Source organism: Prionailurus bengalensis, chromosome A1 (genome assembly GCF_016509475.1).
Source record: "Prionailurus bengalensis isolate Pbe53 chromosome A1, Fcat_Pben_1.1_paternal_pri, whole genome shotgun sequence".
NCBI classification, from domain to species: Eukaryota; Metazoa; Chordata; class Mammalia; order Carnivora; family Felidae; genus Prionailurus; species Prionailurus bengalensis.
The window spans coordinates 139,872,514-139,884,540 of NC_057343.1; the positions used below are offsets into that span (position 1 = coordinate 139,872,514).

At 38.7% G+C, this 12,027-nt stretch overlaps 2 protein-coding genes across 2 annotated transcripts in view; one reads left to right on the forward strand and one right to left on the reverse strand.

Annotated features, from left to right (window-relative positions):
* Positions 1–12,027, forward strand: part of HEXB (hexosaminidase subunit beta) — a 31,918-nt gene that overhangs the window by 11,903 nt on the left and 7,988 nt on the right. Inside the window, exons 4-6 of the mRNA XM_043592070.1 lie at positions 2,720–2,766; positions 3,017–3,127; positions 11,013–11,114. Coding sequence (XP_043448005.1) covers positions 2,720–2,766; positions 3,017–3,127; positions 11,013–11,114 — 260 coding nt within the window. The remainder of the gene's footprint in view (positions 1–2,719; positions 2,767–3,016; positions 3,128–11,012; positions 11,115–12,027) is intronic.
* The window catches only part of GFM2 (GTP dependent ribosome recycling factor mitochondrial 2), a 75,284-nt gene continuing 66,681 nt past the window's right edge, over positions 3,425–12,027 (reverse strand). The window contains exon 22 of the mRNA XM_043591971.1: positions 3,425–4,715. The gene's annotated coding sequence lies outside the window, so the exon portion shown is untranslated. The remainder of the gene's footprint in view (positions 4,716–12,027) is intronic.

Consider the following 12,027-nt stretch of genomic DNA (forward strand, 5'->3'; position numbering starts at 1 on the left):
GTATTTTATTCTTTTTGATACCATTGTACATAGGATTGTTTTCTTAATTTCTAGTTCTGGTAATACAGAAACACAACAGATTTTTTTGGTATTTTGATTATCATTTAAGTTTACTGAAGTCATTGATTAATTCTAACACTTTCTTTGTGGAATCTTAAGGGTTTCTATATATGTCACCTGCAAATAGTGACCATTTTACTTCTTCCTTTCTGATTTGGATGCCTTTTATTTTTTTTCTTTTCTTGCTTAAATGCTCTGACTAGGTCTTCTAATACGAAGTTGAATAAAAGTGGTGAGAGTGAGCATCCTTGTCTTATTGCTGCTCTTTTTATCATTGAGTCTGAGGTGAGCTGTGGGCTTACCATATATGGCCTTTATTATGTTGAGGTACGTTCCCTCTGTTTGGAGTGTTTGTCGTAAGTGGATACTGAATTTTGTCAAATGCTTTTTCTGCATCTGTTAAGATCTTATGATTTAAAATTTTTTTTTTCAACGTTTATTTATTTTTGGGACAGAGAGAGACAGAGCATGAACGGGGGAGGGGCAGAGAGAGAGGGAGACACAGAATCGGAAACAGGCTCCAGGCTCTGAGCCATCAGCCCAGAGCCCGACGCGGGGCTCGAACTCCCGGACCGCGAGATCGTGACCTGGCTGAAGTCGGACGCTTAACCGACTGCGCCACCCAGGCGCCCCAAGATCTTATGATTTTAGGGGCACCTGGGTTGCTCAGTCATTTGAGTGTCCAACTCTTGATTTCGATTCAGGTCATGGTATCATGGTGGGTTCGAGCCCCGCATCAGGCTCTGCATTGATAGTGTGGAACCTGCTTGGAATTCTCGCTCTCCCTGTCTCTCTGCCCCTCCTCTGCTCGCTCTCTCAGAAAATAAAATAGACTAAAAAATTAAAAAAAAAAAATCTTACGACTTTGTCCTTCATTTTGTTAATATGGTGTATCACATTGATTTGCAGGTGTTGAATCATCCCTGCACTTGTGGAATTAATTCCATTTGATCATGGTGTATGGCTCTTTTTATGTATTACTGAATTCAGTTTGCTACTGTTTTGTTGAGGATTTTTGTATTAATGTTCATCAGGGATATTGGCCAGTAATTTTTTTTCCTTACCTGGTTTTGGTGTCAGGGTAATGCTGGCCCTGGAAAATGAAGTGTTGTCTCCTCTTCTGTGTTTTTGTTTTGTTTTTGTTTTTTGGTTTTTTTGGAAAAGTTTGAGAAGAATTGGTGTTAATTCTTCTTTAAATGGTAGAATTCACTTCTGAAGCCTGGTCCTGAACTTTGGTTTGGCAAGAGGTTTTGGATTAATGATTTAATCTCCTTACTAGTAAGTGGTCTTTTCAGTTTTTCTATTCCAAGATTCAGTTTTTTTAGTATGTATGTTTCCAGGAATGTATCCAGGAATGTATCCATTTCTTAGAAGAAATGGATAGTAAAATAGGTTGTCTAATTTGTTAGCTTATAATTGTTCATAGTAGTCTCTTAGCCTTTTTATTTCTGTAGTGTCAGTTATATCTCCTGATGCGTTTCTGACTTTGAACTATTCTTAGGTTAAAATTTTCCCTGGCTTCATACTTGTCAGCTAGAATGATGAATTATGGTACAGTTGAGGGTACCTGGCTGGCTCAGTCAATGGAGTATGCAACTTTTTTTTTTAATTTTTTAAAATATATTTATTTTAGAGAGAGAGAGAGAGACAGAGCATGAGTAGGGGAGGGACAGAGAGAGAGGGAGACACAGAATCCAAAGCAGGCTCCGGGCCCTGAGCTGTCAGCACAGAGCCTGACACGGGGCTCAAACCCACGAACTGTGAGATCATGACCTGAGCTGAAGTCAGACACTTAACCGACTGAGCCACCCAGGCACCCCAGGAGTGTGCAACTCTTGATCTCAGGGTTGTGGGTTAAAGCACCGCGTTTGATGTAGAGATCGCTTCAAAATATTTAAAGAAAAAATATATATAGTAAAGTCAAGGGCAGTTAGAGGAAATGGCCTGTAATAGAGTTTACTAAGGAAACAATCCACTTGAGTGAAAAATGTTCAGTAGATATTCTTTGTAGCTGTGAGTAAAACATTGTTGAGTTTTAAGTTGGGCTCTCATTTATATTTTCATGGTGCTTTTGATCCTTTTTCCCTTCTGTTTATGTACCTTCTAATACTTTAAGGTTTATTTATTATTTCTGAGAGAGAGAGGGTGCGCACGCATGGGGGAGGGGCAGAGAGAGGGAGACAGAGGATCTGAAGTGGGCTCTATCCTGACAGCAGAGAGCACAATGTGGGGTTTGACCCATGAAATCCACAAGATCATGACCTGAGTGGAAGTCGAATGTTTGACTGAGCCACCCAGGCACCCCAAGTGTATTATCTTTTAAAGTGACTATATTTTAGCATAGAAATTATTTTTTATAATACTATATTAAGTAACTAGTATTTTGTTGTATTAAGTCACTATTCATTTTTAAGTTTATCATTCCAACAAAACCCAGGGTATGGGTACAATGAAGTAAAACATTTTAATTAGATGGCAACAGGGATTTTTTTTAAACTGAGCTTTGATCTTAGAAAGTATGTTAGAGGTATAGAGGTAACATTATAGTTAGTTTTATTTGCCTTATCTGGTTATGGGTCTACGTTTGGATAATACAACTTTTACTGACTTAATATGTTATAAAAGTACTGCATTAAATTATGAATTTTACTCTCCCTAGGTTTAGAGACCTTTAGCCAGTTAATTTATCAAGATTCTTATGGGACTGTAAGTATGATTATTATATGTTACTAAAAATTATTGGCTATCCCTTTTACTATAAGAAAAATGTAAAGTTTTTAGCTGTTTATTGCTTCTTGAGTGTTTTTCTCTCTCCAAATGTTTATCTTTTTTGGTAAATGTAAACTTGACATTTTCTTCTAATCTTTCATCCAGTGCTTGCATAGATACGGTCTTCGCTGAGCTCAAGTCCAGAGAATATTCTAAAAATAAATCAAAATTTTATTTTGTTTTATAGTTCACCGTCAATGAATCCGACATTATTGATTCTCCAAGGTTTCCACATAGAGGAATTTTAATTGATACAGCCAGACACTTTCTCCCAGTTAAGAGCATTCTCAAAACTCTGGTAGGTGATTATTATTTTTTTTTTATCCATTTTCTATTCCAAAGATGTGTGCTTTTATGGTGTTCCTTTTTTTTTTTTTTAATTTTTTTTTTTTCAACGTTTATTTATTTTTGGGACAGAGAGAGACAGAGCATGAACGGGGGAGGGGCAGAGAGAGAGGGAGACACAGAATCTGAAACAGGCTCCAGGCTCTGAGCAGTCAGCCCAGAGGCTGACGCGGGGCTCGAACTCCCGGACCGCGAGATCGTGACCTGGCTGAAGTCGGACGCTTAACCGACTGCGCCACCCAGGTGCCCCTATGGTGTTCCTTAATATGGGTTATTTACGCTGTTGTGTAGGTTGAAACAGGGGGATGGTTTGTCATATACTGAAGCACTGAGCTTTCTTCCTTCCCTCCCCTGGAAAGTATATTTCCTCAGCTGAGAAAGCCATTGTCCTCCACTGAACTTTATTTAAAGTGTCATAGAAAGTTGGCTAGAAGCTGCCAGGGAAATGTTCCAAAGAAATATGGACTTCAGATGGTGAGAGTTGGGGGTGAGGTTGACGGTAGCTATTTTCTCCTGTCTACTTTTTATTGGTTCATCCGCGCGATCATCAATTTGTAAGGGTAGGAAGGTTTTCCTCCCATGTTTTTCTATACCTTTATTTGATCACTTCTGAACACACCATATTATTAAAAAGGGATTTTTACATTCACACTACTGTCCTGAATTTTATTCTCCAAAAGACATTATTGTCACTCTTATGAAAGAGATAAATGCTTAGTATAAAAAATTCAAACATAGATATGCATAAAATAGATAGTAACCCCATAATTGCATTACCAAAGGTTGACATAAATTTCTGTGCCCCATTTATCTCATCTTGCTCTTAAAAATGAATATTAATACACATGACATGACTTTTTTTAATTTAAAAAAAAAATTTTTTTTCTTAATATTTTTTTATTTATTTTTGAGACAGAGAGAGACAGAGCATGAGCGGGGAAGGGGCAGAGAGAGAGGGAGACACAGAATTGGAAGCAGGCTCCAGACTCTGAGCCGTCAGCACAGAGCCTGATGGGGGCTCGAACTCACAGACTGTGAGATCATGACCTGAGCCAAAGTCGGACGCTCAACCGACTGAGCCACCCAGGCGCCCCTTTTTTAAAGTTTTTTTTTTTTTTAATGTTTATCTATTTTTGAGAGAAAGAGAGTAAGCAGGGGAGGGGCAGAGAGAGAGAGGGGGAGACACAGAATTTGAAGCAGGCTCCAGGCTCCGAGCTGTGACATGACTTTTTAAAAAACTTAACTGGAATTGCACTTCTCCTACCTTAAAAAACATGTTATGGACATCTTTTTATGAAAGAATATATAAGGTCTGTACCATCTTTTTAAACCGTTGAATATTCCGTTTTTTATACCATGATGTGAGTTTAACCATTCTCATGCTGACGAACATCCAGGTTAATTTACCATAAACAGTACTGTAGAATAAGAATTCTTAAATTTGCACACTTGTCAGGATTTTCCTCTGAGATCAGGAACAAGACAGGGTGTCCACTCTCACCACTTCATTCAACATAGTACAGGAAGTTCTAGCTGCAGCACTTGGACAAGAAGAAATAAAAGGCATCCAAATCTGTAAGGAAGTAAAACTGCCACAGTTTGCAGATGACATTCTACTATATATAGAAAACTCTAAAGGCTCCACCAAAAAGCAATAAATTAAGTAAAGTTGTAGTATAGAAAATTAACATTTAGAAATCTATTGCATTTCTATACACTAATAATGAAATAGCAGAAAGGGAAGACAACAATCCTCTTACAGTAGCATCAAAAAGAATAAAATACCTAAAAGTAAACTTAACCAAGGAGGTGAAAGACCTGTATTCTGAAAACCATAAAATGTTGATGAAAGAAACTGAAGACAATGCAAACAAATGGAAAGATACTTCATTCTCATGGATTGTAGGAATTAATATAATTAAAATGTCCATACTACCCAAAGCAATTGACAGATTGATTTCAATCCCTATCAAAATTACCCAAAGCATTTTTCACAGAACTATAGTGAATAATCCTATAATTTGTGTGGGACCACAAAAGACCCTGAAAAGCCAAAACAATCTTTAAAAAGAACAAAGCTGAGAATGTAAAAATCCCAGATTTCAAGATATAATAACAAAGCTGCCATGATCACAACAGTATGGTAATGGCACAAAAACAGACCCACAAATCCAAGGAACATAAGAGAGCCCAGAAATAGGTCAGTTAATCTATAACAAAGAAGGCAGAAGGCAAGAATGTACAATGGGGAAGAGACAGTCTTCAAATGGTGCTGGGACAGCTGGACAGCTACATGCAAAAAATGAAATCGGATCGCTCTCTTACACCATACGCAAAAAATAAACTGAAAATGTCATTCTTTGTGTCTGATACTCCATTGCATGTATGTATGTGCATATACACACAGACCCACAGACACACCACCTTTTCTTTATCCACTCATCTATCAGTGGACACTTGGTTGCTTCCACAGCTTGGCTATTATAAATAATGCTGGAGTAAACATAGGGTCACATAAATATTTTCAAATTAGTGTTTTTGTTTTCTTTGGTTAAATAGCCTTTAGTGGAATTACTGGATCATATAGTAAATCTACTTTTAATTTTTTCAAGGAACCTCCATACTCCACAGTGACTGTACCAGTTTACATTACCAGTAACAGTGCACAGGAGTTTTTTTCACATTCTCCATATCCAACACTTATTATTTCTTATTTTAGCCATTGTGACAAATGTAGAGAGATAACTCATTGTGGTTTTGACTTGCATTTCACTGATGATGAGTGATGTTGAGCACATTTTAATGTATCTGTTGGCCGTCTATATGTCTTCTTTGGAAAAATATTCAGGGCCTTTGCTCGTTTTTAATTGGATTATATTGGGGTTTTTTGGTTTTGTGTAAGTTGTTACATATTTTGGATATTAACCCCTCCTGGGGTATATTATTTGCAAATGTCTTCTACCATTCAGTAGGTTGCCTTTTTGTTTTGTGGACAGTTTCCTTCACTATGCAAAAGTTTTATTTTGTTTTTGTTGCCCTTGCCCAAGGAGAACTATCCATTAAAATGTTGCTAAGGCAGGTCACAAAGAGATTACTGCCTAAGTTTTCTTCTAACAGTTTCTTTCATTTTTTTAAATGTTTGTTTATTTTTGAGAGACCGTGAGTGGGGCAGGGGCAGAGAGAGAGGGAGGCACAGAATCTGAAGCAGGCTCCAGGCTCTGAGCTGTCAGCACAGAGCCCTACGTGGGGCTCGAACTCTTGAGCCGTGAGATCATGACCTGAGCTGAAGTCGGATGCTTAACCGACTGAGCCACCCAGGTGCCCTTCTTCTAACAGTTTTATGGCTTCAGGTCTCCCATTTAGATTTTTATGGTATGTTGTATGGTATGTTTTTCCAGCCCTTTTTAGTCTGTGTTTTTTTAGGTGTGAAGTGAGTCTCTTGTAGACAGGATATAGATGGGTATTGTTTTAGGTTTGTTTTTGGGTTTTTTTTTGTATTTTTTTCCATTTAGTCATCCTTTGTCTTTTGACTGGAGCATTTAGTCAATTTACATTTAAAGTAATTATAGATATGTATTTATTGCCAGTTTATTCTTTTCTGGTTATTTTTGTTTTTCTCTGTTCCTTTCTTCTTTTGCACTCTTTGTGGTTTGATGCCTTTCTTTAGTGTTAGGCTTGGACTCCTTTCTCTTTTTTTTTTTTTCTGTGTCTGTTGATGGTTGCTTAAGTTCAAACATTCTAAAAGCACTAAAGTTTAACCCCCCCTTCTGTATTTTATGTATATGATGTCATATTTTACATCTTCTGCATGTGTATATCCTTTCACTGATTTTTATAGATAGGATTTTACATCTTTTGTATTTTAACCTCCATACTGGCTTTATTTATTTATTTATTTTATTTATTTTTGAGACAGAGAGAGACAGAGCATGAACGGGGGAGGGTCAGAGAGAGAGGGAGACACAGAATCCGAAACAGTCTCCAGGCTCTGAGTGGTCAGCACAGAGCCCGATGCGGGGCTCGAACTCACGGACCGCGAGATCATGACCTGAGCCAAAGTTGGCCGCCCAACCGACTGAGCCACCCAGGCGCCCCCATACTGGCTTTATAAATGACTAATCTACCTGTATTATATGTTTGCTTTTACCTGTGAAACTTTTTCCTTTCATAATTATCTTCTGTTTACGGCCTTACCTTTCTACTTAAAATAGTCCCTTTAACATTTCTTTTAAGGCCAGTTTAATGGTAGTGAGCTCCTTTAACTTTTGTTTGCCTTAGAAACGATTTTTCTGAATGAGAACCTTGCTGGGTAGAATGTTCTTGTTTGCAGGTTTTTTCCTCCCAGCACTTGGAATATATCAGGTCACTCCCTTCTGGCCTGCAAAGTTTCTGCTGAAAAATCAGCTAACAGCCTTATAGGGTTTGCCTTGTATGTTACTGTTTTCTCTGTAGCTTTAAAATTCGCTGTCATTATGTTTGCTGCTTCAATTATTACATGTCTTGATCTGGACCTACTTGGGTTAATCTTGGTAGGAACTTTCTGTGCTTCCTGGATATGGGTGTCTGTTTACTCCCCCAGATTAAGTTTTCAGCTGTTATTTCTTCAGATAAGTTTTTACTCCCTTCTCTCTTCTCCTGGGATTCCTCTAATTCAAATGTTATTACACGTGATGTCATCTGGATCCCCTTAAGCTGTTCTCATTTTATATTAGAATTTTTTTCTTTTTGCTGATGATCTTGGTTGCTTTCCATTACTGTGTCTTGTAGATTACTGATGTGTTCTTTTGCATCCTCTAACCTGTTTCTTCTAGTTTTTTTTTTTATTTCAGTTACTAAATTCTTTATCTGTTCTTTCATTATTTTCTATCTCTTTGTTGACATTCTGAGTTTATCCACTCTTTTCTCAAGTCTGAGTATCTTTATGACCATTACTTTGTTTTGTTTGTTTATTTAAATTCCAGGAGGTTAATGTATAGTGGAATATCAGTTTCAGGTATGACCATTACTTCCAATTCTGTATCAGGTGTATTGCTTTTCTGTTTCATTGAACTCTGTTGCTAGGATTTTTGTCCTTTTCATTTGGGACCTGTTTTTCTGTCTTCTCATCTTGTCTCTCTGTTTTTATGAATTATGGAGGTCTGCTGTGTCTCCTGGTCTTGGAAGTAGTGACCTTATGTAGAAGAGGTGTTTTGGTGCCCTGTAGCAGTGTTCCTGGTCACTAGAATCTGGTGTTCCAGGGATGTCTCCTGTGTAGGTTGCATGTGCCTTGTTGCGGTTGAGCTGTGTTTGCCTTTAGCCCATTTGACTCTAATGACCCATGTTGCCTGCTTTGGGTACAGCATGCAGGGTTTGGTCCCTGCACTGTTGAAGGGCCTGAGTCCACTGTGGGCTCAGAGGGGGTGGGGGGTGGGCAGCAGTCAAACTAGTCTGGACTTAGCCTCTCTGCTGCAGTTGTGGGAGCACCTCCCAGCAGGACTTGTTCTTGAGAAGCCAGCTAAAAGGCTCAGCTGCTGGAACTGCAGGCATGTTGGTATATGGGGTTATTCTCCTCCTCTCCAGGGGGCAGGAGGCACTTTGAATGAGGCGGGGCCCGTGGTGTTAGCAAAGCAGGTGAGGTGTTTGGTGTTAGCTATCTAGGTGTGGGGAGAAGAGAAATGATTGGTGCCTGCCACCACTTTGATTCTTAGAGAAGGTCTCCTCAAGATCCCTGCTCTTCCAGTGCATGTTCTGAGATTAGTAAATAAATCTCCTTTATCATACCCCAGGCATTTTACGAACTGCTGCTTCTGTGCTGTGTGGGTGGTTATTTATTATGTTTGCTGTTTAAGGGCAGAGACTTTGTTTCCTGTTGCCTTCTGGCTCTTGGAGGTAAGTGCACTGATTTTAAAAGTCCCACTGGTTTTCAAAGCCAGATGTCATGGAGACACATCTTCTCAGTGCAAGTCCCCAGTATCTTGGGTGTCTGGTATGGGGGCTCATGTCTCTGTGCATCTGATGTCCCTCTTGCTTGTGGTTAGTCTCACCAGGGTTTTGGTTCCCAACCATATCTCCATTCCTCTGTTTCAGTGTGGCCTTCGCTCTTTGATTAACTGTGGAAGGTCTGTTCTGCCAGTCTTTAGTATTAGTTGTCCAGATATAACTGTTAAGATATCTTGTTATGTCAATGGCACAAGGTGAACTTGGGATCTTCCTACTGTATCTTCTACCTGACCTCTACATTTTTATCTGATTCTACTTCTTATCTATATCAGGGGTTGGCAAACTAGAGCCCAAGGGCCAAATCCAGTTTGTATTTGTTTCTGCTAATGAAGTTTTACTGGAACACAACCACATCCATTTGTTTACATTTTATCTTGCTCTACAGCTGCAGGATCAGTTGTAACAGAAACATGTGGCTCATAAAACCAAGGTACTTACTCTCTGGCCCTTCATGAAAAAAGTTTGCAAGCCCCTGGTCTTTATTGAGGCACTCCTTCCTCTGATGGTAAAAATCTTGCCATTATGCACTAGAAAACTTTTACTTGTTTGCCTAATTGCCTGTAGGTAAGCTATTTCCCATATGCATCAGCAAATCCTTTCAGTCTTGATGGAGAAAAGAGGCTTTAAGTTTTAATTAGCTGGTAGGGCAAACAAATCTACCCTTTTACTATTTTTATCTTTTTTCAATAGTCTGTTTATATTTTATACAAATAATACATTGTTTATTCCTCTAGAACATCAATAAAATTGATAGCAATTTCCCCAAAAATTCCTGAGAATTTTGCATTTGTATACCAAGTTTCTTTGATTGCTAAAGAAGGGATAGCACTCAAATGTCAGAATTGTGATGAATTCTGTAAATGACTTTTTCTGTGGGAATTGTAAGTCCTGATACTTAAATACTCCATTTTTCCCCCTGCTCTGTTCCCAGAAATGAACATTTTCTGTTCTAGGCCAATGCCTAAATTCACAAGAATTGAATTGGAATTCACAAGATGACTACCTTTTCCTAGAACAAAGTTAGAGCTCCCTGTTTAGAATAAATACAGATGCTGAATAGGCTTTTTAAAAAGTGACATACCAGGGGTGCCTGGGTGGCTCAGTCAGTTAAGCATCCGACTTCAGCTCAGATCATGATCTCACAGTCTGTGAGTTCGAGCCCTGCGTTGGGCTCTGTGCTGACAGCTCAGAGCCTGGAGCCTGTTTTGGATTCTGTGTCTCCCTCTCTCTCTGACCCTCCCCCGTTCATGCTCTGTCTCTCCCTGTCTCAAAAATAAGTAAACATTAAAAAAAAAAAAAGTGACATACCATATAATTTATACTTCTTTCTCGTTCTTGCTTTGCTGAAAAAGTAAGTTATTTTTAAATTTTTATTTACTTATTTTTGAGATACAGCGTGCAGGAAGAGTAGGGAGAGAGAATCCCAAGCAGACTCTGTGCTGTCAGCGCAGAGCCCCACACAAGACTTGAACTCACGAACTGTGAGATCATGACCTGAGCGGAAACCAAGAGCTGGATGCCTAACCAACTGAGCCACCCAGGCGCTCCTGAAAAAGAATTTTTTTTGATGGCTTATTTATTTTTGAGAGAGAGCGAGCAAGCGAGGGGAGGGCAGAGAGAAGGGGACAGGATCTGAAGCAGGCTCTACACCGACAGCAGAGACCCCAGTGCAGGGCTCAAACTCAAAAACCATGAGATCATGACCTGAGCTGAAGTCGGACACTTAACCGACTGAGCCACTCAGGCGCCCCTAAAACGAAGTAGACACATTGGAGACAATACTGAATGTAGATAAGTAAGTTGGGTTGTGTGTGTATTATATCTGTGGTATGTTAATTTTTTAACATGTTTGCTTGCAGGATGCCATGGCTTTTAATAAATTTAATGTTCTTCACTGGCACATAGTTGATGACCAGTCTTTCCCTTATCAGAGTGTCACTTTTCCTGAGTTAAGCAACAAAGTGAGTAATTCATGTTATTGTAGTCTGTCTTCAAAAATGTTTGTATGATTTCATTAGAACTTTTGAGCTTAAATGTTTTTTCTTATGGATGGAATTAAAATATAAAAGTTACATGTTTGTGGTTTAAAAACTTCTTTAATAGGCTGTGGCTTAGCAATTTAGATCCATAAAACTTTTTATGATGGTTAAGTTACTGTAAATAAGTGATGTCTAGTAGTTATATAAATACAATTTTATTTTTTTTTAATTTTTTTTTTTTTTAACATTTATTTACTTTTGAGACAGAGACAGAGCATGAGCAGGGGAGGGGCAGAGAGAGAGGGAGACACAGAATCTGAAACAGGCTCCAGGCTCTGTCAGCTGTCAGCAGAGTTCGATGCGGGGCTCGAACTCACGGACCGTGAGATCATGACCTGAGCCAAAGTCGGACGTTTAACCGACCGAGCCACCCAGGCACCCCATATAAATAAAATTTTAAAAACTTAAATGAATATAGGAGACCTGAAGCATTCATAACTAATAGAAGGTTAAGTATTTTTATCACCTAATGTGGAGTTGTTACCGGATACTGTAAATGATTTTTTTTTTCTGAAAAACTACATCGAGAATTTTAGAGATGAGAGCTTCTTAGCAAATAATCGCTGTCTCAGAAGTGTTCAAATTGTATTATAAATCAGTGGAGGTGGGAGCAAGCCCATGTCATCTTGTTTAATCTCCCTGTAATACAGAGAGACTGACATCCTTATCTGTAGTCGCAATTAGGAAGGGACACAACCAGGACTCTAAATGTCCTCTATCCACAGTACCCAAGCTCTCTCCGATGTTATGATGTAGTATAGGTTGAAATGTTACTGGCACTCATGTTTTTGTTTGCTTTTGTTTTACTTTTTATTATAGAAAATTTCACACATAC